The sequence below is a fragment of the Pongo pygmaeus genome, chromosome 19 (genome assembly GCF_028885625.2).
Source record: "Pongo pygmaeus isolate AG05252 chromosome 19, NHGRI_mPonPyg2-v2.0_pri, whole genome shotgun sequence".
Taxonomy (NCBI): Eukaryota; Metazoa; Chordata; class Mammalia; order Primates; family Hominidae; genus Pongo; species Pongo pygmaeus.
The window spans coordinates 85915144-85941721 of NC_072392.2; the positions used below are offsets into that span (position 1 = coordinate 85915144).

Consider the following 26578-nt stretch of genomic DNA (forward strand, 5'->3'; position numbering starts at 1 on the left):
GAATTCACAGTCGCGCTCGCTTCTTCCGCCCGCCAGAGGTCGCAGGCTGCGAGAGCAGGTTCCTGGTTTGGCAAGCACTCGCCCCCTCAGGCCCGTTCATTCTCGCGAGAGAAAGCGCGAGGCCTGCCGGGAGTGAGCGCGGCCGTACTTAGGTTTGCTCAAAATGGCAGCGCTGGAGGAAGAATTCACGTTGTCTTCGGTAGTCCTGAGCGCCGGGCCTGAAGGACTCCTAGGCGTGGAGCAGAGCGACAAAACAGACCAGTTTCTAGTGACAGACAGCGGCAGGACAGTCATCCTCTATAAGGTGAAGGCTCCCATCCTCTATAGGTTTGGGAGCGCCCCGACTGCCTTCTCGCCCGTTTCTGAGCGCGGAGCTGGAGCTCAAGTTTCTCACAGCTTCAGAAAGAGATCGTGGAGAAGGCTTAGCAGAGAGCCGGCTGGGCCTGTTGGGGACGCTGAGTGAGGTCTAGAATCTGGCTTGCTTGCCTTCCTGTAAAGGCGTATTTCCGACTTGCGGGGGCAGAGCGTCTGAGTGCACGTGGGTTAGACTCGGAAAAGAAAGAGAACCTGTGCTTTTGCTTCGGAACTCGCGGAGCTGGCCTTTTTAAGATTCTCTCCTAGGGTCTTTATTATCTTAGCCGCCCGCGGGAGGATGGAACGGAAATTGGTTGGGCGGGAGAGGATGACACTAACAGAGTGGGAATAGTGGTTTAGCCCTGTGTCTACACTTCACACCCCTCCCTTTGTAGGGGCGGGGACAATTTTAGAGAGTGAGGGACTTTCTTGATAGCTCGCTAAGAATCTTGACTCCAAGTGAGTTGTCTGTTGGCATCTCCGGTTCACGCTGGGAATCCTGGAGTTGAGTCCTGGGAAAATCTGCAAGCCCTGCCCCCATTTCAGCCTAAAGCCTGATAGAGAAACACTTAACCTTGCTTTTGGTGGTCCCATAGAAAGCAGTTACTTTTCTCTGGGCTGCTGAACATAGTTTTCCATGTTTTAAAGAAGTTAGTTATCTGCTTTGACGTTTTGAGAACAGGTTGCTAACAGCTCCCTGTACCGTTTTGACTCTGCTGACTCTAATGGGTTTCACTTGGGATGTCAAGTAGATTTGCAGTTTTGCAGCTCCTGCATAGGAATACAGTGGCAGATTGGAATTGGATAGACATGATCCCAGATGTCCCTACTTAATTTCCCATGCCGCTGTTCAGAGGCATAACTTCCCATGCAGGGGCATAATATAATCAATTTTTAAATGTACTATTGTTTTTTAACAAAGGGTTGCTTATTTACTTATTTAGGAACTTAGTTATATTTTCATTTTAACTACCCTTTTAGAGGTTTGGCGGGGCGCGGTGGTTCATGCCTGTAATCCCAGAACTTCAGGAGGCCCAGGTGGGTGGATCACTTGAGGTCAGGAGTTCGAGACCAGCCTGGCCAACATGGTGAAATCCTGTCTCTGCTAAAAATACAAAAATTAGCCAGACGTGGTGGCGTGCGCTTGTAATTCCACAGCTTTGGGAGGCCGAGGTGGGTGGAGCGCAGTGGTGCGATCTCGGCTCACTGCAACCTCCACCTCCCGAGTTCAAGCGATTCTACTGTCTCAGCCTCCCGAGTAACTGGGATTACAGGTGCGTGCCACCACGCCCAGCTAATTTTTGTATTGTTAGTAGAGACAGGGTTTCACCGTGTTGGTCAAGCTGGTCTCGAACTCCTGACCTCGTGATTTGCCCGCCTTGACCTCTCAAAATGCTGGGATTACAGGCGTGAGCCACTGCCCTCGGCCAGTAAATTTTTCAAATGCTGTCATTTTAATGGTTTCTTTTATTGATTATAAATTGAATTGCTTTTAATGTTTTAAGTTGACTTCTTGAATATTGTATTTATCTTAATTTCATTAGGTTTCTGATCAGAAACCCTTGGGGAGCTGGTCAGTGAAACAAGGTCAAATTATAACATGTCCAGCTGTGTGCAACTTTCAAACTGGAGAGTATGTTGTTGTACACGATAATAAGGTACGTTTTAAAACTTTTGTATAATATATACAACATAAATGTTGATTATTAACTATTTGTATTTATTATATGTAAATGGAGAATAGGATAGTTTTTAACTAGTATGTTTTGATTTAAGGTTTTAAGAATATGGAATAATGAAGATGTAAACCTGGATAAAGTATTTAAAGCTACAGTAAGTCTTTGAATTTTCCAACATATTTATTTAGCTTATTGGTGAATTAGAATCATTCATAATAAAGTATGTGTTATTTATTTTAATACCTCTGGGAAAATAAGCATAAGGTCCTAATCAGGTTTTCATTCTAATTATCTTACAATGTATCTTGGTAACATGTCTCCATGAGTTAAGGAGATGAGGATTTATATAATTCATGAATGAGAAATTTATACTTATTTCCATGAGTTTGGGTGTTTGGAGTGTGTCTTTTGTGAGAGCAAAATGAACTTCCTGTGCCCTTTCTTAGAATAGGTAGAATAGACCCTGCAAGTTTCATGTATTGTACTTTTTTTTTTTTTTGAGACGGAGTTTCGCTCTTGTCCTTCAGGCTGGAGTGCAATGGCTCGATCTCAACTCACTGCAACCTCCCCCTCCTGGGTTCAAGCAATTCTCCTGCCTCAGCCTCCCGAGTAGCTGGGATTACAGGCGTGCACCACCATGCCCAGCTAATTTTGTATTTTTAATAGAGACAGGGTTTCACCATGTTGGCCGGGCTGGTCTTGAACTCCTGACCTCAGATGATCCTCCCATCTCGGCCTCCCAAAGTGCTGGGATTACAGGCGTGAGCCACTGCGTCTGGCCCATGTATTGTACATTTTTAAGAGTGCACATAATACGGTAAAAAATAAAAACATGACTAGCTATGCATGTTCTACTAATGACCTAGAGTGTGTTCATTTTTTCTTACTTATAAAATGAGGATCTTAAACTAGGTTAATCTTGAAAGTTCTTTCCAGTTCTAAATGTCTAAATATAATTGGCACATTTTAGAAGTGGCTCACAATAGGGCTAATTCAGATATAATGCAGTTGTTGCCTGGATCCTTGAAACTTCTAGCTAGCTAGCTGTGCTGTTCCCTGGCTCCAGTCTTTTCATTTACCTTTAAATTCATAACACAATCCTGAATTTTAAACAGTGAGGGTTTCTTTGTTGTTGTTTTCCTCACACATGGTGTTAACTTCTTTTTCTGGAATTGCAGGCTGTAGTTATAATTGTGGCATCAGTTCTTATCTAACACCAGAATTGCATGTACCTCTGCATGAATGGCTTATCTGTATCTTTCCCAGTTTTAAGAAACCCAGGTTTTAGTCTAACCTCTAGTAGTCACAACGGGTAAACCAAAAATGAACTTACGGATTAAAGCAGGGACTAGGTAGAGAGGATAAGAGAAAAAGTTAAGAGTTCTAAATGTGTTTTATGTTGTAGGTTAGCTTTTGGAACCATACGTAATTATAAAACAAAATAAAGCAGTCACTTAAAAAGAAGTCTTCTCTAAATATCCTTATATTATATTAGGTATAAATTGTTTTAGAATAAAAATTAAAATTTTTTATGTTCTTCCAGTTGTCAGCAGAAGTATATAGGATACTTTCAGTGCAAGGGACAGAACCCTTGGTGCTCTTCAAGGAAGGTGCTGTTCGTGGTTTAGAGGCCTTGCTTGCAGACCCCCAGCAGAAAATTGAAACTGTTATCTCTGATGAAGAAGTGATTAAGTAAGTTCCAGTACTTGTAAGTAAATTTATCAAAATAAAAATGCACTGAACATTTTTTTGCCTTGTTCAAAAGTATTTTGGTTATAAACATAATGAAAGTAACCTAATTAAAAATCTCTTATAAAACACTGACTAAAACAACATCCTAAAAAGCCTCTGGGCATGAAGATTGAAGAAACCATAGAGTCATATGAAGTCTTGACAGAACTGGATACTCAGTTATTTGAGGATGAAATGGGTTATCCCAAAAGACCAAAATCTTTTTGTTCCTCTCATATTGCCCTGACTACCAAGCTCCCATCCTTGTCCCCTGGCTAAAAGTGCATCGTGTTAGTGAAATCATGATGCATTAAGACCTCTGCATTCCCAGATTCTGAAATAAAACTGGAAAAATGACTCATCAAGGGATAGAAGGACACTTCATGATTCCACGTCTTTCTGATACTCTTTATTTCATCACATTTCCTGTTCATTTTACTTGTTTTCTCCAGGTCCACCTGGTAGAAACTAACTTTCTAAAAGTCAGAGTGAAGACTGGTACTTACAACGTGGACAGTAACCAGTTATATATTAGACTGACCTGATGAATCCCTCTAAGGTGTGAGCAACTGTTTTGAGGGAAGTCCTTGGAGGATTTGAGTTCTAGTTGCTGCTTTGCCACAAACTGTGCAGCCAGTAACTTCTCTATGCCTCAGCTTCCTCTATATTGAGATCTTAATGTTTTCCTCAGAACATGAGTCCCAAAAGTAACTCTGAAAAAATAAGGTAGGGGAGTCAATTTAAGTTTGGGAAGCACTGCATCTCCCCTCTCAGAACTTTAAAATTCACATTATCATCTGCGGAGTTCAACAACCTGCATTTAATCCGGAGCTGCATTTGACAAATGCGTATTGCTTGTGGTGTGTGTTTCAAACGCCCAATTAAGTGTTCTCTGATGGCTCTCTGGTTCTAAAAAATATTTAATGAAAACTTTGATTAAATTTTGATTGATATGTATCTCCCAGCTGGTGATTTTTGCATCCTATAATTTTTCTTTTTTTCTTTTTTTCTTTTTTTGTAGATGGACAAAGTTTTTCATAGTATTCAGGCATCGTGTTTTAATTTTTATTACTGAAAAAGTAAGTGATATCTTCAGTTCCTGACCCATTTTGTGAAATTTCTTCAAAAAAAAAAAATTTATTTAGAGACAGGGTCTTGCCCTGTCACCCAGGCTTGAGAGCAGTAGTGCCATGATGGTTCACTGCAGCCTCAACCTCCTGGCTCAAGCAGTCCTCCCACTTCAGCCTGCCGAGTTGCCTAGTAGCTGGGACTACAGGCATACACTACCATCCTGGCTTATGTTTTATTTTTTGTAGAGACAGGGTCTCACTGTATTGCTCAGGCTGGTCTTGAATTCCTTGGGCTGAAGGGATCCTCCTGCCTTGGCCTTTCAAAGTCCTGGAATTACAGGTGTGAGCCACTGTGCCCAGCTGTAAAATTTCAAAACCTTTTTTTTTTTCGAGACAGAGTTTCATTCTTGTTGCCCAGCCTGGAGAGCAATGGTGCGATCTCAGCTCACCACAACCTCCTCCTCCCGGGTTCAAGTGATTCTCCTGCCTCAGCCTCCCGAGTAGCTGGGATTACAGGCATGCACCACCATTCCCAGCTAATTTTGTATTTTTAGTAGAGACGGGGTTTCTCCATGTTGATCAGGCTGGTCTTGAACTCCCAACCTCAGGTGATCCACCCACCTCAGCCTCCCAAAGTGCTGGGATTACAGGCATGAGCCACTGCGCCCGGCGCAAAACCATTATTTTTTAAACTAAAATGTGACTTCATTATTCTCTCAGAAGATCTCTAATTTTTTTTTTTTTTGAGATGATTCTCCCTCTGTCACCCAGGCTCACTGCAACCTCTGCCTCCCGGGTTCAAGTGATTCTCCTGTCTCAGCCTCCCAAGTAGCTGGGGCTACAGGCGCCCACCACTACTTCTGGCTAATTTTTGTATTTTTAGTAGAGACAGGGTTTTGCCATATTGGTCAGGCTGGTCTCAAACTCCTGACCTTGTGATCCATCGACTGTGACCTCCCAAAGTGCTGGTATTACAGGTGTGAACCACCAAGCCCAGCCTCTAACTTTTTTGTAACCTTTTAAATTTAAGGCTGGGTGTGGTGACCTCATCTCTATTAAAAAAAAAAAAATAGTGGAGCAAGGTAATGCACACTGTATTCCCAGATATTTGAGAGGCTGAGGTGGGAGGATTGCTTGAGCCTGGGAGGTGGAGGTTGCAATGAGCTGAGATCACACCACGGTAGCCCAGCCTGGGCCACAGAGCAAGACCCTGTCTCAAAACAAACAAACAAACAAACAAATTTAATTGCATAAGATGTTTTTAAGTACTCATTGATGTAAGTAGAATGGGGTAACAGCTTCTGGTTTTAACATATGTTAAGATACTTGGTTGAAATGGGAATATTTATAAAATAACCTTTTTTTTTTGCAGCATGGAAATTACTTTGCTTACGTGCAAATGTTTAACTCACGTATCTTAACCAAATATACACTCTTACTTGGACAAGACGAAAACTCTGTTGTAGAGAGTTTTACTGCATCTGTAGATCGGAAATTCATCTCTTTGATGTCATTAAGTAAGTTTTCTTTCTTTAAACTTTCAGAGATTATAAATAGAGGAATGTTATAGGATAGTCTATGTTTTTGAATCGTAGACTTTGTGAAGCATTCAGTTACAGCCATTTCTGTGCTTCTTTACAGCGTTCATGCCTTCACTTTTTTTTTTTTTTTTGAGACAAGAGTCTTGCTCTGTCGCCCAGGCTGGAATGCAGTGGCACAACCTCTGCTCACTGCAACCTCTGCCTCCGAGATTCAAACAATTCTCCTGCCTCAGCCTCCTGAGTAGCTGGGATTACAGGCACCCCCTCAAGATCTGGCTCATTTTTGTATTTTTAGTAGAGACAGGGTTTCGCCATGTTGGTCAGGCTGGTCCCCAACTCCTGACCTCAGGTAATCCACCCGCCTTGGCCTCCCAAAGTGCTGGGATTACAGGCGTGAGCCACCTCATCTGGCCCATGCCTTTGCTTTTCGTACTTTGCATGTCTGGCCATGCATTAGATCAGTGATCCTGTGTTTTGAGGGCCTATTGAAGTACTTTAGGTACAGCATCCTTTTCTAACATTGCTTCTTTATATTTTATGTCTTAAAATTTACCATAAACTGGCTGGGTGTGGTTCACACCTGTAATCCCAGCACTTTGGCAGGCCGAGGCGGGCGGATCACAAGTTCAGGAGATCGAGACCATCCTGGCTAACACGGTGAAACCCCGTCTCTACTAAAAATACAAAAAATTAGCCAGGCATGATGGCAGGTGCCTGTAATCCCAGCTACTCTGGAGGCTGAGGCAGGAGAATGGTGTGAACCCGGGAGGCGGAGCTTGCAGTGAGCTGAGATCGTGCCAGTACACTGCAGCCTGGGGGACAGAGCGAGACTCGTCTCAACAAAACAAAACAAAAAAATTTACCATAAGCAATAAGTAACAATGTTAATACCAGTGAAAAAGAGAAATCACCTTTTAGCTGATAAGGCCCAGGTTCTTTGGGTGTAATTAGTGAAACATAAACTGTCTATGCTTGGCATTGAATGGCCCCTCAGCTCCTTTTTTCCAACCATTAGATTTAGTGTGCCCTTCCTTGAATAGTGACTGAGACAGATGGGCAAAAGGAGACTAACAGCAGCTTTGGCCCATGCCAGTTGCTTTTTATTATAGATTGTAATATCTTTATGAAATGGTCTAAAGTATAACCCCAGTCTTAGGCCTCTAGGGCGGGGAAGAAAAAAAAAAAGTATTTGTGGTACCCCCTCCCCTCCACCCTTCATGGCTGCTTTTGAAGTTGTTCTGGGAAGGTGAAGAGAAGTAAACAAGAGCAATACATAGGAAACGTTTCCATATTATCACAATTAAAAATCATTGTGAAGTTTTTCAGTGTGCAAATGTTTGCAGTGGCTATTTTTTAAAAGGCTCCTATCATTTTCATATCTTGGGGGCTATTGGAATGTACTTAATGTTTAGCTTAATGAACTTCGAAGTGAGGAAGTATGAACCAAAGGGTTATATAAATCTTTACATAACAATAGCTAGAACCACATGAAACTGCCGAAATTCAGTTGGCCCACAAGAAAGGGCAATGTCATAAGGTTTTCAGGGTGATTAGGTAGGAAGAATTATAATAAACTAAGCACGCTGGCTCACACCTGTAATCCCAGTACTTTGGGAGACCGAGGCAGGAGGATCGTTTGAGCCCAGGAGTTGGAGACCAGCCTGGGCAACATAGCGAGACCCTATCTCTAAAAGAAAATTTTTTTAAATTAGCTGGGTGAGGTGTGTGCACCTGTAATCCCAGCTATTTGGGATGCTGAGGTGGAAAGATAGATCACTTGAGCCCAGTAGGTTGAGGCTACAGTGAGCTGTGATCACACCACTGCACTGTAGTCTTGGGCCACAGAGTGAGACCCTGTCTCAAAAAAACAAACAAGAAAGAAATGTAATGTATAGACCAGATGCTAATCACTTTCTAATGAGGGATATATCCTTTTAGGGACTAGATGATCTCTATTCTTGGCAGTCCCCCTCAATATTTTAAGTTATTGCTGGTATTTACAGTTTGTATTTCTTGACTATTATATTTCTTACTGAGATTTTTATTAATAATACTTCTTTCCCCAGTTTAAATTTCTGGTACTCTCTAAGAGAAAGCACAGTGATGGGATTGTTTATTTTTCTGGTTGGCTCTTTTATCAAATTGGTAAAAACAACCTAGTACATTTAACTGTAATAGATATAGAAGTATCCTTCAATAACCAACAACAAATGCTTGTTTCCAACAGGCTCTGATGGTTGTATATATGAAACCTTGATACCAATACGTCCAACTGACCCAGAAAAAAATCAGAGCTTAGTTAGATCACTGCTGCTCAAGGCTGTTGTATCTGATAACACTCAAAATGGAGTTGCACTCACTGCCCTGGATCAGGATCACGTCGCAGTCCTAGGAAGTCCACTAGCAGCTTCTAAGGGTAACTGACATCCAATTCATTAAGAAGGCCTTTGTATGTTTCCTTCACGGTGTACCTTTTAGTCTTCCTTTTGTTTTTCATTTCGTTATTACCCAGACTAATTCATTCTCTTTATCAGCATACTCAATTTTTTTTGTTCCTTCCTAATTCTCTTGAATTGGTTTTTATTTTTATTTTGCATTGATCTTTCAAAAACACTTCTTGGTATCACCACCATGCTCATAACTATAATGTCATAAAGAAATAAAAATGGTGAATATACTAATCACCATCATACTAGCCTGCAGGCATTTGAAACATTAGTAAGCCTTGCATTTGAGGATTGGCTTCTTGGCAACATTTCACATCATGGAAATCCACTGGACATGGACACCTTGAAATGTGGGAACTAATAGTGTACCTTTGGACTCCGTGACTTCTGAACAGGATTCTCATCGTCACCTTGCCTCCTTACCCACCAACTCCCTGCCAGACTTCCTAGTCAGTCATGAAGAACACGATTGCTCCTTGCCAGTGCAGGATAGCAGACCCCAGCCTTCACTAGAAAACTCAGACTCTGTCGTTTAGCATAAGTCCCTTCATAGCGTAGAGCCTGTCCACCTTTTCCAACCTTTTCTCCCAAATTCTGAGCGAGAACCCTCTGCATTATTCACACCAGGCTGTCTATTGACCACACATTTGATATGCCCATCCTCACCTGTGTACTTTGTTCTGTGTTTCTCCTGCTTATTATTAACATAGGAGCGAGGCTCAATGCCTATCATCCCAGCACTTTGGGAGGCCTAGGCGGGCAGATCACCTGAGGTTGGGAGCTCGAGCCAGCCTGACCAACATGGAGAAACCCCATCTCTACTAAAAATACAAAATTAGCTGGGTGTGGTGGCGCATGCCTATAATCCCAGCTACTTGGGAGGCTGAGGCAGGAGGATCGCTTGAACCTGGGAGGTGGAGGTCGCAGTGAGCCAAGATTGCACCATTGCACTCCAGCCTGGGCAACAAGAGCGAAACTCCGTCTCAAATAAAAAAAAAAAAAAGATAGGAGCTCCTGCCAGGCACAGTGGCTCACGCCTGTAATCCCAGCACTTGGGGAGGCTGAGATGGGCAGATTGCTTGAGGCCAGGAGTTCGAGACCAGCTTGGCCAGCATGGTGAAACTCCATGCCTCTACCAAAAATAGAAAAAATTAGCTGGGCTTGTTGGCACACAAACCCGGAAGGTGGAGGTTGCAGTGAGCCGAGACTGCACTATGCACTCAACCTGGTCAACAGAGTGAGACTTTGTCTCAAAAAAAAAAAAAAAAAAGACAGGAGCTCCTGGTTATAGTATAACCATACCATGTGCCAGCCGGGCACGGTGGCTCACGCCTGTGATCCCAGCACTTTGGGAGGCCGAGACGGGCAGATCACGAGGTCAGCAGATCGAGACCATCCTGGCTAACACGGTGAAACCCTGGCTCTACTAAAAATACAAAAAATTAGCCGGGCGTGGTGGTGGGTGCCTGCAGTCCCAGCTAGTCGGGAGGCTGAGGCAGGAGAATGGTGTGAACCTGGGAGGCGGAGCTTGCAGTGAGCTGAGATCGCGCCATTGCACTCCAGCCTGGGGGACAGAGCAAGACTCCGTCTCAAAAACTAAATAATAAAATAACTATACCATGTGCCTGGCACTTTACTAAGATTATCTCATTATTTGTATCATTTACTTCTCTAACAACCATATGGGAGGGAATAAAGTTGTTACTATCCCCCTTTACAAAACAGGAAACTGAGGTATGAGGTAACTAAGTAGTGGAACTAGGATTCAACCCGAACAGGTGAACTCTGTTAAGCCATGTACCCTGCCCCTCTTTAGTCCTGGCTCTTGACCACTTCACTAAGCTGTGCTTCTCATCTCTCTCCCATCTTCCTCTCTTTCTTATTTCTGCTCTACCTCCCCGCCAAAAAAACCCGGTGGCTACTATAGAGTTTCCTGTGTCTCTTTCTATGGTTTTTTTTTTTGGTCCATATACAAGCAAATACTGCTACTTAAGGGGTTTTTCCCCTCCTCGTTTAACACAAATGGTAGCACACCATACATACTGTTGTGTACCTTGTTTATTCACCTACCCAAGATCTCTCAGAGATCATTCCATATCATATTATTTGTTAATCTTCCTTGCTTTTTGAATAGCTGTATAATATTTCACTGAAGGGCGGCCCCACAGTGTGCTTCATCACTCTCCCATTGCCAGACATGAACCATCTATTCTGTTTTTTTAAATTAAGATGAAATTCATATAACATAAAATTAATCGTTTTATTTTTTAAATTTTTTAATGCTCTTACTTTCATTTCTTTTTTCATTGTTTACTTTCATTTATCTTTAATTTTTGGTAGGCCCTTGTAGAAGAAAAATTAAAGTGAAGGAGTCACTGGTGTTTGTTGTGCATCTACTTCTGTTGAGGTTTTTTTTTTTTTTTTTTTTTTTTGAGACAGAGTTTTAGTCTTGTTGCCCAGGCTGGAGTGCAGTGGTGGGATCTCAGCTCACTGCAACCTCTGCCTCCCAGGTTCAAGTGATTCTCCTGCCTCAGGCTCCCAAGTAACTGGGATTACAGGCATGTGCCACCACACTTGGCTAATTTTTTTCTTTTTTTTTTTTTTTTGTATTTTTTGTATTTTTAGTAGAGACGGGGTTTCACCATGTTGGTCAGGCTAGTCTTGAACTCCTGACCTCAAGTGATCCACCCACCTTGGCCTCCCAAGTGCTGGGATTACAGGCATGAGCCACTGCACCTGGCCAACGTCTGTCTAGTTTTAAAAAATTTCATCATGTCAAAAGGAACCTCTGGACCCATTAGGCAGTTGCGCCTCATTCTCCTCTGCCCCCTACCCCTGGCAACCACCAATCTGCATTCTTCTATGGATTTACCTTTTTGGGATACTTTGTGTAAAGGAAATCATACAATACTTTTTTTTTTTTTTTTTGTTTGTTTGAGGCAGAGTCTTGCTCTGTCTCCCAGGCTGGAGTGCAGTGGCGCAATCTTGGCTCACTGCAAGCTCCGCCCCCTGGGTTCACGTCATTCCCCTGCCTCAACCTCCTGAGTAGCTGGGAATACAGGCACCCGCCACCACGCCCGGCTGATTTTTTTGCATTTTTAGTAGAGACGGGGTTTCAGCTGTTAGCGAGGATGGTCTCGATCCCCTGACCTCGTGATCCACCTGCCTTGGCCTCCCAGAGTGCTGGGATTACAGGCTTGAGCCACCACGCCCAGCCCATCATACAATACTTTTTGTGTCTGGCTTCTTTGACTTAGACGTAGCCTAATTTTTGTTTTTATATTTAGTTTTTAGTAGCTCTGAGGTCTTGCTATGAGCTCCTCCTGCCTCAGCCTCCCATAGTGTTGGGATTACAGGCAAGAGCCACCACACCTTGCTAGCCAAATGTTTTTGAGGTTCATCCACGTTGTTGCATGTATCAGTATTTCATTCCTTTTCATGGTAGAGTAATATTCCCTTGTATATATATAACACAGTTTGTTATCTGTTCATCCATTCACAATTGGTTATTGTGAATATTGCTGTGAACATTGGTGTGCATGTATTTGTGTACCAGTTTTTTTGTTGTTTTTTGTTTGTTTGTTTGTTTGCTTTTTTTGAGATGGAGTCTCGCTCTGTCACCCAGAGGCTGGAGTGCAGTGGTGCCATCTGGGCTCACTGCAAGCTCCGCCTCCCGGGTTCACACCATTCTTCTGTCTCAGCCTCCCGAGTAGCTGGGACTACAGGCGCCCGCCATCACACCCAGCTAATTTTTTGTATTTTTAGTAGAGACGGGGTTTCACCGTCTTAGCCAGGATGGTCTCAATCTCCTGACCTCGTGATCCGCCCGCCTTGGCCTCCCAAAGTGTTGGGATTACAGGCGTGAGCCACCGCACCCGCCTGTGTACCAGTTTTTAATTCTTTGGGATATACACCTAGCAGGGGAATTACTGGGTCATATGTTAATTCCATATTTAGTTTTTCATTTTTTAATTTTTATGGGTACATAATAGGTGTATGTATTTAAGGGGCACATGAGATATTTTGATACAGGCATGCAATGCATCATAATCACATCAGGGCAAATGGGGTACCCATCACCTCAAGCATTTGCCATTCCTTTGCCTTGCAAACATTTTAGTTATACTCCTTTCGTTATTGATTGTGTTTAACTTTTTGAAGAACTGCGGAACTCCACAGTGGCCAAACCATTTTATATTCCCACCGGCATTGTACAGTGGTTCCAGTTTCCCTATGTTCTTGCTCACACGTGGCTATTTTCCATAATTTGGATTCTGGCCATTCTAGTGGGTGTGAAGTAGTACTTCATTTCGGTTTTGATTTGCATTTCCCTAATGACTAAGGGTGTTGAACATTTTTTCATATGCTCATTGTCTGTTTATATGTCTTCTTTGGAGAATTGTCTATGCGAGTCCTTTGCCTATTTTTAAATTAAGTTGTCTTTGTTGTTGAATTGTAAGCATTCTTTATATATTCTAGATGCTACACCCTTATCAGATGTATGATTTCCAAATATTTTCTCCCATTCTATAGGTTGTCTTCACTTGGATAATGTCCCTTCGTGCACAAAAGTTTTAATTTTCATGAAGTCCAATTTTTATTTTTCTTTCATTGCTTGTGCTTTTGGTTCCACATCCAAGAATCCATGACCAAATCCAAGGTCATAAAGATTTATCCCCACGTTTTCTTCAAAGAATGTTATGGTTTTAGCTCTTATATTTAGGTTGATTCGTTTTGAGTTATTTTTATGTATGGTGTAAAATAAGGGATTAACTTTGTTCCTTTGCATGTGGCTCTCCAGTTGTCCCAGCACCACAGTGGTCCTGGCACCTTTGTTGAAAAATCAATTGGCCCTAGATGACTCTCAGTCTATTACACTGGTCCAGTACCACACAGTTTTGATTACTGTAACTTTATAATCAGTTTGGAAATCAGGAAGTATGAGCTCTCCAACTTTGTTCTTCTTTTTCAAGTTTGTTTTTGCTGTTTACGCCCCTTACAATTATTCCATGTGATTTTGAAGATTGGCTTTTCCATTTCTGCAAAAAAGACCTTTGGAATTTTGATTGAGATTGAACTGAGCCTGTAGGTTGCTTTGTGCGGTATTGCCATCTTAATATTAAGTCTTCCAATTGCTGAACACAGGATATCTCTATTTATGTATGTCTTCCTTAATTCCATTCAGCAATGTTTTATAACTTTTAGTATACAATGCTTTCACTTCCTTGGTTAAATTTATTTCTAGAGGCCGGGCGCAGTAATCACACCTATAATCCCAGCACTTTGGGAGGCCAAGGTGGCCGGATCACCCAAGGTCAGGAGTTTGAGACCAGTCTGACCAATATGGAGAAACCCCGCCTCTACTGAAAGAAAATACAGAATTAGCCGGGTGTGGCAGCACACGCCTATAATCCCAGCTACTTTGGGGAGCAGGGGTGAGGCAGGAGAATCACTTGAACCCGAGAGGTAGAGGTTGCGGTGAGCCAAGATCACGCCACTGCACTCCAGCCTGGGCAATAAGAGCGAGACTCCGTCTCAAAAAAAAAAAAAAAAAAAATTATTCCTAGGTATTTTATTCTTTTGGATGCTAATATACATGGAATTATTTTTCTCTTTTTTTTTCAATTTTTTTTTATTTTTGGAGATGGAGTCTTACTCTGTTGCAGGGCTGGAGTGCAGTGGCATGATCTTGGCTTACTGCAACCTCTGCCTCCTGGGTTCAAGTAATTCTCCTGCCTCAGCCTCCCGAGCAGCTGGAACTACAGGTGCATGCCATCACGCCTGGCTAATTTTTTATATTTTAGTAAAGACGGGGTTTCACTGTGTTGCCCAGGCTGGTCTCCGACTCCTGAGCTCAGGCAATATGCCTGTCTCAGCCTCCCAAAGTGCTAGGATTACAGGCATGAGCCACCATGCCCTGCCGGAATTTTTTTTCTTAATTTGCTTTTTGTTTTTAGTATATAGGAGCATCTGATTTTTGTATGTTGATCTTGTACCCTGCAACCTTGTTGAATTTGTTTATTAATGCTAATCTTTTCCTGTGGATTGTTCGAGATCTCTATGCAGGATCATGTCATCTGTGAGTAGAGTTAGTTTTACCTCCATTTAAATTTGGATTTTTGGCTGGGCGTGGTGGCTCATACCTGTAATCTCAGCACTTTGGGAGGCCGAGGTGAGTGGATCACCTGAGGTCAGGAGTTCGAGACCAGCCTGGCCATCATGGTGAAACCCCCATCTCTACTAAAATTACAAAAATTAGCTGGGCGTGGTGGCGTGCACCTGTAATCCCAGCTACTCAGGAGGCTGCGGTAGGAGAATCGCTTGAACCTAGGAGGCAGAGGTTGCAGTGAGCCGAGATCGTGCCACTGCACTCCAGCCTGGGTGACAGAGTAAGACTCTGTCCCAAAACAAACAAAAATTGGATTTTTGTTTTTCTTCTTCTTGCCTGGCTAGAACTTGAATAGCAGTGGTGAAAATAAGCCTCCATGTCTTGTTCCTCATTTTAGGGGGACAGTTTTCAGTCTTTAACCACTCAGTGTGAGGACAGTTGTGTAGAATAGCAGTGGTGAAGAAGGCACGGCAAGCACCCTTGTCTTTTTCCTTATCTTAGGAGGAAAGCTTTTAGTCTTTTACTGTGGAGTGATGGTAATTGTGGGTTTTTCATAGGTGCCCTTTATCATGTTAAGGAAGCTCCTTCCTCTTTCCTAGCTCTCTGAGTTTTTTTTTTTTTTTTTTTTTTTTTAAGTCATGAAAGACTGTTGGAGTTTGCACAATGCTTTGTGTCAACCGAGGTGATCATATGGTTATTCCCTCTGTTCTGTTGATGTATGTGCTACAGTGATTGGTTTTCTTCTGTTAACTACCCTTTCATTCCTGGAGTCAATCCCTCTTGGTCATGGATCTTAATATTTCCTGTTGGATTTGGTTTGTTGGTATTTTGATGAGGATTTTTTTTTGCATCTATACTCATGGGGTTATTGCTCTGTAGTTTTTTTGTGTGGTGTCTTTGTCTGGCTTTGGTATCAGAGCAACCAAAAGCCCAAATGAGTTTAGGAAGTATTTCCTGCTCTTTTATATTTTGAGTTTGGGAAGATTTGTGTTAAATTGTAAATTTGTAGAATTTACCAGTGATGCCATCTGGTCTTGGGCTTTTCTTTGTTGGGTGTTTTTAATTGTTATTCCTGATTCATAAAGCCCTCCCTTCCTCAGGGCTCACCTTTCCAGGCTGCTTCTTACCATAAGCTCTCATTTTTTCCAGCTCCTGTGGCAATCACTGTCTTCATAATTCATTTCTGTACTAAATAAAGCAAAACATATATATTTAACTATAACTCCCCCTTCCCCAAAATATCATATATTTATACTTGGGACTTTTTTCTGAATTTATGTCTTATTTTATAGAATGCCTCTCTGTATGGAATATAAAATTTCAAACACTGCAGACTTCAAAAGAGTTATCACAAGGGACCAGTGGTCAAGTAAGTTTTTTCACTTGAGTACTTTCTCTGATTTAGTTATTTTGTTGTGTTTTGTTTTGCTTTGTTTTGAGATGGGGCCTCACTCTGTTGCCCAGGCTGGTCTTTTACTCTTGGGCTCAAGTGATACTCCTGCTTCAGAAATTTAGTTATTTTTGTGCCTAATAAATATGCTGTAAGGGAAGAGATCTCTTTGGACCTAAATATTTTGGCAGCTTTTCAAACCAGGTGTGGTGGTGTGTTGTCTGTAGCCCCTGCTACTGAGGAGGTTGAGGCAGGAATATCTTTTGAGCCCAGGAGTTCAAGGCTGCAGTGCTGTATGATTGTGCCTGTGAAGAGCTGCTGCAGTCCAGCCTGGACAACATAGTGTGATCTCATCTCTGTAAATAAATAAGTAAATAGCTTGGCAGTTATTGATCAAATTAAGAATTATTTTTTACCTGAGGGATTATGTTTAGTTCGGTTATTGTTGAAATCACTTCCAAAATTCTAAATTATTGCCAGAACAATTAGCTATTTAATAAAACAACTTTTGTTTTTAGCTGCTCTTTGGTTTTGTCTTTTTACTTATGTATTTTGAACTATACCCTCAAGCTGTTACTTTTCCTAATAAATTAGTCTTTTAGATTATGTGTTAAATGTTAAATGTTACCATGAAATTACATAAAAATACTTAAAAGAATTAAAATTGAAGTTGAGCAGACTGTGCACTTCCTGAGGCAGGGTTCCTTGTGAGTTTTTTTCTCCAGTGTATTTTCAGTGCTTAGCAAGGTGCACAGTAAGTTTTAGTTACTTAGTGAATGAATATTCATATACAAATAAATCAAGGCAATAGGATGTTTTGGTAATTTTAATTTGAGGATAAAGAGACAAGGTTTCTCAGCATACAATTTAATTATAATTTATATGTAAACAAGTAATTTTAACAAAATTATTCACAATAAGTGTTAAATTCTGGTTTGTAAATTTAGTGCATTAGAAGTTTGCCCATGGTATAGTAGCGTTGGTAATTATTACGTTAATAGATGTATAATAGTGACTGCATTAATTTTAAACAATTGAGTTTTTTAAAATGTATATGTTGATTAGATTCTTCTGAGTTGAGCATATTCTTTAAACTATGCTTCATTCAGACTTGGGCAAAAATAAGAGCCTGTTTAATAAGCTCTGCATATAAAATTCTTCTTGAAAGTTGCCTTCTTTGCCTTGTTTTTAATACTGAGCACTTATACAGCAAGTGATAAGGCTTTATTGAGTCAGACCTTAGAAGAGAAAAAAATTTGCTTATGTTTTTGATAACTTTTTTTGTAGGTCTGGTATTATGGAGAACATTTGTTTATGCTACATGGAAAATCTCTAACTGTGATTCCATACAAGTGTGAAGTGTCATCATTAGCAGGTGCTCTTGGAAAACTCAAGCATAGTCAAGATCCAGGTAGAAACTTACTTATGTTGGTTTTATTAATACAAACAGTTTTATTAACTTGTAGTTTCATACAGATTCCCACAGCCTTCTATTTGTAAAGCTTTTTCTTAATTTTGAAATTTACCACTGTTTATTGAAACTTGTGAACAGGCCAGGCACGGTGTCTCATCCCTGTAATCCCAGCACTTAAGGAGGCAGAGGCGGGAGGATTGCTTGAGCCCAGGAGTTCAAGACCAGCCTGGGCAACATAGTAAGACCCTGTACTCCACAGAAAATGGAAAAAAAAAAAAAAGTTTGAAACTTGTGAACAGTCCAAATTGCAGGTTCTGCTGCAAGCTGAAGAGCTACACTGTGTTTTTTTTGTTGTTGTTGTTGTTTTACACTGTGTTTTGAATGCCAGTGTTCTTCTGATTCTAGGGGCAATGGGAGAACCCCCAAACAAAATCGTAATACCTCTGCCCTCCCTTGTTTACTGATGGCCTCATCTGTTGGCTTAATGTTGTTGGACATACAGCCTTTTCACTATATTATGATTTACTTATCTGAGGTTATCAGAATTACATGGACTTCAAAGCCTCTCTTAAATTGTATGAGTGGTTTTTTTTAAATTGTTCTTTGTTTGATTGTTTAGTTGGGCAAAAAGTAAGTCAGACATTCCAGAAATTGTGCATTTTGCATTTTCTTAGGAACTCATGTCGTGCCCCATTTTGTAAACTGGGAGACCCCTCAAGGATGTGGACTTGGGTTCCAGAACTCAGAGCAGTCAAGAAGAATTGTAAGTTTCGTAGTTGAAATTGAAACGTTAGTGCAAATGTTGAAAAACAGAAAAAGACTGAATTATTTTAATGAATCATACCCTTACAACTCTTAAAGCTTTGACTTTAATGACAGGACAGTTTGCGGCTTGAACCCAGTAACCTCACTCACATTCTTTATCCAGAAATGCCCCATGTTGTCTATTAGTTATATTTACTTTTAAAAGTTTTTGATGAGAGCAAAAAGTGTGCTAATCTCTTTGGAGTGTTTCATATCCCTGTAAATGTATATTGGATCTCTTACATTGTTTTGTGATCCTAATCAATGTACTTAATTCCAGTTAAGGAGACGAAAAACTGAAGTGAGTTTACAGCCAGAGGTTCCACCATCCAAACAACTTTTGTCAACCATAATGGTAAATAAATAATATTGAAATATGAAAAATCAAACTCAAGTGTTTCAAAGAAATCCCATCTACTCTTCATTCTGTCTTATTTTTATGATCATCTTTATACCTATAGCTAACATCTGTGTAGTATCTTAAGGGTGTCAGAGTTGATCCGATATTTTGGCTTCTTTGATGCTCGCTATCACCTCATGAGATTGATATGGTGTTAATCTTATCTCTTTCTCATTTAACTTTGCAGTGTCAGCTTCAGCTTTGCAGGAATGCATGATAACTGTTAGTCATTTGAGAAAATGTGCTAGGAAACTTTAAGTTCGGAGTGACATTCGTTAATGTGCCAAACTGAATTCTTTAATTCTGCCCTTTCAGAAAGATTCAGAAAAACACATTGAAGTAGAAGTACGGAAATTTTTGGCTCTGAAGCAGACACCTGACTTTCATACTGTCGTTGGGGACACAGTAACAGGACTTCTGGAAAGGTGTAAAGCAGAACCATCATTTTATCCCCGGAACTGTCTGATGCAGCTTATCCAAACGCATGTGCTTTCTTACAGGTAGCTGTTTGTGTGTACCAGACTGTATGTGCATAATTCTTCTGACCTTGTTTTTATAGTTCTAATCTTCTGAAACTCTCAAAAGGCTTATAAATGTTCTGCAGTTGAGAATTTTCTTAATATGTAATAGTGATTCAGATTTTTTTGTCTTAGTTTGTGCCCCGACTTAATGGAGATTGCCTTAAAAAAGAAAGATGTACAGTTGTTACAACTCTGTCTACAGCAGTTCCCTGACATTCCTGAATCAGTCACCTGTGCTTGCTTAAAAATTTTCTTGAGGTAAGTTAGACTCCAATGGTCCTTTTTCTTCACTACATTTATAATCTGTTACATTATTTGATTTCCAAAACTTTGATGCTTAGGAAATGAAATTTTTCCCAAAAGCTTGGTGATAAGGATTAACCTCTTGCTTTCAACTACCATCATAGCATTGGTGATGACAGTCTTCAAGAAACAGATGTCAGTATGGAGTCAGTTTTTGACTATAGTAATTCTGTACATGATGAGAAAATGGAAGAGCAAACTGAAATTCTTCAAAATGGCTTCAATCCTGAAGAAGATAAATGCAATAACTGTGATCAAGAGTTAAATAAAAAGCCCCAGGACGAAACAAAGGAGAGCACTTCATGCCCTGTGGTACAAAAAAGAGCAGCTCTACTGTATCCTTTGACATAGAGCATCCCTCTGTTTCTCTTTATAGGGTATAGTTATATGCCAAGCAATAACCAAGGAGTAACTCAATAACTGAAGGTTTTTCTTTCCTTTTCCAATTGTTTTTTGTTTCTGTTTGCAAATAGATTATGTTCAATGCTACATTAAGTAAGGTTTACTTAAACCTGTTTAATTTAACTAGGCCGGGCATGGTGGCTCATGCCTGTAGTCCTAGCACTTTGGGAGGCTGAGGTGGGAGGATTGTCTGAACCCGGGAGTCCAACACCAGCCGGGCAACATGGCGAGACCCCCATCTCTACATCAGATTAAAAAAAAAAAGAAGAAGAAGCTGCTATACTAACACAGAAGCTCTATCAATTCTGAAGATCAGTATTCTGAATAAATACCAATTAAAGTATTCCACATGATCTCCAATGATTAGGAGAGTGTTTGGCGATAGAGCTCTTTTAGAGATGTAAAACTTTTGTATAGATTTAGAAAACTAACATTGACAAAGGCAGTTACTCATAAGTTCAATAGAATAGCTTCTATTTATTGAAGTAAGATTTTCCTTTAGTCCTTAGTAATGCAATTCTTCATTCAGCATTTAGCGAAACATTTCTTCTGCCTCATTTGAAAGACATCCCAGCACAGCATATCACGGTAAGTGTTCATAGAATTGTTGTATAGAATTTTACTTCTGGTTTAAATATTGCTATTTAACTCTAACCAGCTGTTAGGGCATTCTAAAGGTTATCAAATTCTTTCATGTGAATAAGAGGTTGCCCAGCTCTAATGGCAAAAAATTGTGCTGAGAAAACTAAAGCGATACTATGGTGATAGATCATGGCATATTCCTTGTGCCAAACTTGATGGCCAAGTTAAGCTTCCTAAGTTATAAATGAATAAACACTAAAAAGAATTGCATACAGAAGGGTTCTCTCTACTCTACCTATTATTTACAAACAATGAGCTTATCACCACCACCACCACCCCCAAACCAGATGAGCTCCTCATTAATAGGAGGGACTGCATTTTATTCATTTTTGTGTCTCCAGATGTCTGGCGTATTTGTTTGATGTATAAATTAAACATTTTTTTCAATCTTCGTGATGGGTTTATATAATAGAAATTTTTTCTATCAAAGTGATAAACTGTCCATTTTTTTTTCCCACCCAGCTGTTTCTTAAGTATTTGTATTTCCTGTACCTTAAGTGTAGCGAAAATGCTACTATGACTCTTCCTGGAATACACCCACCTACCTTGAACCAGGTGAGATTATTTTTTTACTTTGATTTGGTGCTGGGAAAAATCTGTGAAAAAAAGTTGTATTCAAGGTCAGCACCTGCATTCAAGAGCTGTCTCCTTGTTTCCTAGGCCATACGAGTCTCTTCCCTCATAAAACCACACCACTGCAGTTAGAAATGGAGAGTCTCTCATTTAGTAGATTTTTAGATCCATAAATCTACACGACAGAATTTTAATTTATCTTAAATTCCTGATTCTTCATTATGACCCTTCCCTTTTCCAAGAATTTCCTTAGTCTTGATGGGAGACAACAGGAAGGGGCTGATAATATAGGTTGCCCCCTTAATCATCTCTTAAGAATAAGAGAACAGGCCAGGCGTGGTGACTCACGCCTGTAATCCCAGCACTTTGGGAGGCCGAGGCGGGAGGATCACTTGAGGTCAGGAGTTTGAGACCAGCCCAGCCAACATGGTGAAACCCCATCTCTACTAAAAACACAAAATCAGCCAGGCATGGTGGTGCATGCCTGTAATCCCAGATACTTGGGAGGCTGAGGCAGGAGAACTGTTTGAACCCAGGAGGCAGAGGTTGCAGTCAGTGGAGATCGCACCACTGCATTCCAGTCTGGGCAATGAGCAAAACTCTGTCTCAAAAAAAAAAAGGTGGGGGAATAAGAGAATAAAGATTAGTGAAAAAATATTCCCAGAGAATCCCATGGTAGTCCCTCTTTAAAAATAATACTTACGCTGGGTGTGGTGGCTCATGCTTGTAATCCCAACACTTTGAGAGGCCGAGGCGGGTGGATCACCTGAGGTCGGGAGTTCGAGACCAGCCTGACCAACATGGAGAAACCCCCGTCTCTACTAAAAATACAAAATTAGCCAGGTGAGGTGGCACATGCCTGTAATCCCAGCTACTTGGGAGGCTGAGGCAGGAGAATCACTTGAACCCGGGAGGCGGAGGTTGCGGTGAGCCGAGATGGCACCATTGCACTCCAGCCTGGGCGACGAGAGTAAAACTCTGTCTCAAAAAAAAAAAAATACTTATTTAAAAAACAGTAAGAAACATTAAAAAATAATGTATTTACCCTCCTACAAAGGCATGTCTATAGTTCCTTGTCTTTGGACATGTAAGAATTGGAGGCAAAGAAATGTGGACTTGGAGAAATCTGGGGCCAGCTTGCTCCCCGCAGGCTCAAGATCAACCATCCCACATAGAAACAGTAAAAACAATAAATTGTTTTGGTTTGGTAATATGTTATTCTAACGAAGGATTTTAAACACTTAAGTTGGCTATTCTTCATATAAAAAATAACTTTTTTTTTTTTTTCCTTTTCAAGAAGGCAAGGTCTCGCTCAGTCAACCACAGTGGAGTGCAGTGGGAATCATAGTTTGGGGCAGACATGAATCCTGCCCTGAAGCAGTCCTCCCCACTTAGCCTCCCAAGTAGCTGGGACTGCAGGTACATGCCACCACACCACATGAAAATACAATTTTTTTTTCTTTTTTGGGATGGAGTCTCGCTCTGTCTCTCAGGCTAGAATGCAGTGGCACGATCTCGGCTCACTGCAACCTCCGCCTCCCGGGTTCAGGTGATTCTCCTGCCTCAGCCTCCTGAGTAGCTGGGACTACAGGCACGAACCACCACACCTGTCTAATTTTTGTGTTTTTAGTAGAGATGGGGTTTTATCGTATTGACCAGGCTCATCTCAAACTCCTGACCTCAGGTGATCTACCCGTCTCAGCCTCCCAAAGTGCTAGGATTACAGGTGTAAGCCACCGCGCCCGGGAAAAACACAATTTCTTTATTTTAATTTTTCTTGTAGAGACAGGGACTCCCTGTGTTGCCCAGGCTGGTCTCAAACTGCTGGGCTTAAGTGATCTTCCTGCCTTGGCCTCCCAAAGCACGTGGATTACAGGCATGAGACACTTACCTGGCCTAAAAATAAGTTAAATTTTTAAGTAGTTATTATTTATTTATTTATTTATTTTCTTTTTGAGACAGAGCCTTGCTCTATCACCCAGGCTGGAGTGCGGTGGTGCGATCTCAGCTTACTGCAATCTCCGCCTCCCAGGTTCAAGCGATTCTCCTGCCTCAGCCTCCTGAGTAGCTGGGATTATAGGCCCCCAGCACCATGCCCCTGTGCTTTTTAGTAGAGACAAGATTTCACCATGTTGTCCAGGCTAGTCTCGATCTCCTGACCTCAAGATGATCCACCCACCTCAGCCTCCCAAAGTGCTGGGATTACAGGCGTAAGCCACCGCACCCAGCCCACTCAGCACTGTTTTAGACATTTCCTGGACCAGTAGACATACATCCGCCTCATTCCTTTTAACCAATGCATACTATTTCATTTTACAAATATAAATTAATGTATCTATCAATCCTCTATTGATGGACATTTAAGTTGTTTACCATTTTTTGCTGTTGTAAATCTTCAGTGAGGATCTTTATATAGATATTCTTGTATATTTATGAGAATGCCTGTTGAATACATTCCCACAAGAGAAATTATTGGATGAAATGGTACATGCATTTTTAGTTTTCAAAATGCCAGACTTTCTGAAGAGTTGTGACAACTACCCCAGCAAGGTCTGAGGCATTCTTTTTCACATTCTTACTGACATGCAGTTTTGTCAAACTTACTCTTTGCCAATCAGATGGGTAACAGGTGTTACCTCATTTTAATTTGCATTTCTTTCATAATGAGAGAAGGAAACCATCTCTTCTTGTCTATTTATATTTGTTTTTGTGAATCTGCCTAGTCGGGTTCTTTGTCCATATATATATTGCATTTCCTGTCTTTTGGTTTATAAAAAGTTCCTTTTATATTAAGGAAATTAGCCTTTTTCTATCAAATGCATTGTAAGTTATTTGTCTTTTTACTCTCTTTAGTATAATTTTTGACAGACACTTTTTCATGCTATTAAAATTAAAAGTTTTCCTCTTTTAACTTCTTTATGGCCTATGTTATGTTTAAGGCCCTTCCCACTCTAAGATTATGAAAATAGTCACCAGCTTTCCCTACTACATGGTTTTATTTCTTGTGTTTAATTCTTTGATACATATAGAATTTAATCTGATATAAGGGGTTCCATAGGGATCAGCTCCCCCTCCCAAATGGATAACCAGTTTCCTGGTTGCTTTGATATTTGCATGTTAACTACACCATTGGAAGATGTAGGACTACATAAGAAACTTATAAATGCTTAGTAATAATTCTGGTTTATGATAACTCATCTATAATACACAACATCTTGCCCTTGGGGAAAATGTATCTCGCAGAATAGAAGATGAGTGGTTATTTTATTTTTTTTTTTGTGACTGAAAATTATTGAAACTGAAAACTAAAATTTTTAAAAATAAAAAGACGACTACTGGCCGGGTGCAGTGTCTCAAGCCTGTAATTTTAGCACTTTGGGAGGCTGAGGTTGGAGGATTGCTTGAGGCCAGGAGTTCAAGACCAGCTTGGCAATAAGACAAAACCCCATCTCTACAAAAATTGTTAAAAAGTAGCCAGGTATGGTGGTGCATCTGTAATCCCAGCAACTCTGGATGATTGCAGCTACTCTGGGAGGTTGAGGCAGGAGGATCACTTCAGCCCAGGTGTTTGGAGGCTCCAGTGAGCTATGAATTGTGCCATTGCATTCCTACTCCAGCCTGGGTGACAGCAAGATCCCATCTCTAAAATTTTTTTTAAATAGAATAAATTTTTTAAAAGCCAAAAATTAGCCTTTTTATATTTCGTAGAAATTGCTCCATCTCTAAACAAAAATGTTCAGATTTTATTTATAAAGACTTATTTTTCTCATAACTGTTTGATATATTTGTGGACTTTGTAAAGTGAGTTAACCTTAAGTTAAAATCTTAACTTCCTTTTCCTATTCATCTTCAGATTATGGATTGGATATGTCTACTTCTGGATGCAAATTTTACTGTTGTAGTAATGATGCCAGAAGCAAAGAGGCTACTGATAAATCTTTACAAGCTTGTAAAATCTCAGGTTTGTGATTATTTGATATATACTGATTTTATTTGTACCCAAATATCACCTGAATTACAATTATTCTTAAAATTTGTCCTTAAATAACTTACTAATACTCATGGAAGATTTGTTTCTATGTAGACATTATGGTAAAAGTTACTCTGAAACTTTTTTCTTTAGATAACTGTTTATTCCGAACTCAACAAGATTGAAGTAAGTTTTCGGGAGCTACAGAAATTAAATCAAGAAAAGAATAATAGAGGATTATATTCAATTGAAGTGCTGGAGCTCTTCTGATATTATCAATTCTCCTTCATAGACATTTTATAAAGCTCTTTTATGTGAACTCTTGCTTCATCCAGGCAAGAACGGTGTTTTGTTTGCGACCATCTCGGTGTCAAGAGAAACGTGTCAGTGAGTACCTGGACCATCACTTAACTGATGCTCCGGGGTAGGGCTGCAGGTTTCACGTGAACCTATTCTAGGTTGTGGACATTGGTGCGGAGAGGTTCTGCAATTTTTTAAAAATACGTAACTGGGTTGATTTTAAGTAAAATTATTTGTGTATTGATAAAAGTCTAATTTCTTATCACGTGTTTTGAGTTGTTTTTCTTTTAATAAAAAATGACCATTGAAGCAGTGATTCTAGGAAGAATGTAATTTCATCAGAGTCAGAAGCTGCCCCTGCTCGTTTGTTCCACAGCTCATCTTTCTTTCTCACATTTGCAGTGTGTCTTCTGCATGGACCTCTTCTGCCACAGGCAGGGCAGAGAGGGGCCCTCACACAGGCACGTGCTTGCCTCCTGCCGTCTCCCCTGTCCTTTAGGACAAATGAAAAGTTCAAGTGTGATTCTACAGCCCAGCTTTACAGAAAGAATCCTGATGGCTGAATTTACCTTGCAGTAGTGAAAAGCTGCGTTTTAGGTCAGGCACTGTATGTAAACTTTAGTCACACATGTGGCCGTTAATAAACAGGTTCTCCTCCATTGTTTTTAATCTCTCAGTAGGCCTTAACGAAAAGAAATCCCAAAGGAACAGGGTAAAGTCTCTATTGATGATGACATTCTCAGCTGGGCACGGTGGCCCACGCCTATAATCTAAGCACTTTGGGAGGCCGAAGCGGGCAGATTACTTCAGGTTAGGAGTTCAAGACCAGCTTGGACAACATGGTGAAACCCATCTCTACCAAAAATACAACATTAGCTGGGCATGGTGGTACGTGCCTATAGTCTCGGCTATTCAGGAGGTTGAGATG

General features: G+C 40.7%; 1 protein-coding gene and 1 non-coding gene across 2 annotated transcripts; both read left to right on the forward strand.

Annotated features, from left to right (window-relative positions):
• NOL11 (nucleolar protein 11) lies at positions 1–25966 on the forward strand. The gene is made up of 18 exons (XM_054459618.2): positions 1–304; positions 1899–2012; positions 2131–2187; positions 3577–3725; positions 4786–4843; positions 6207–6351; positions 8603–8791; positions 16224–16300; positions 17609–17732; positions 18410–18498; positions 18820–18894; positions 19255–19439; positions 19593–19718; positions 19868–20098; positions 20675–20753; positions 21270–21362; positions 25234–25341; positions 25504–25966. Exons 1-18 carry the CDS (start codon positions 164–166, stop codon positions 25618–25620), a joined length of 2157 nt encoding a protein of 718 aa, XP_054315593.1. The 5' UTR covers positions 1–163; the 3' UTR covers positions 25621–25966.
• On the forward strand, positions 22425–22555 carry LOC129018512 (small nucleolar RNA SNORA38). Its single transcript, XR_008495332.1, has one exon. It is a non-coding gene; the product is annotated as a small nucleolar RNA SNORA38 (small nucleolar RNA).
• Positions 25967–26578: the final 612 nt, after the last annotated feature.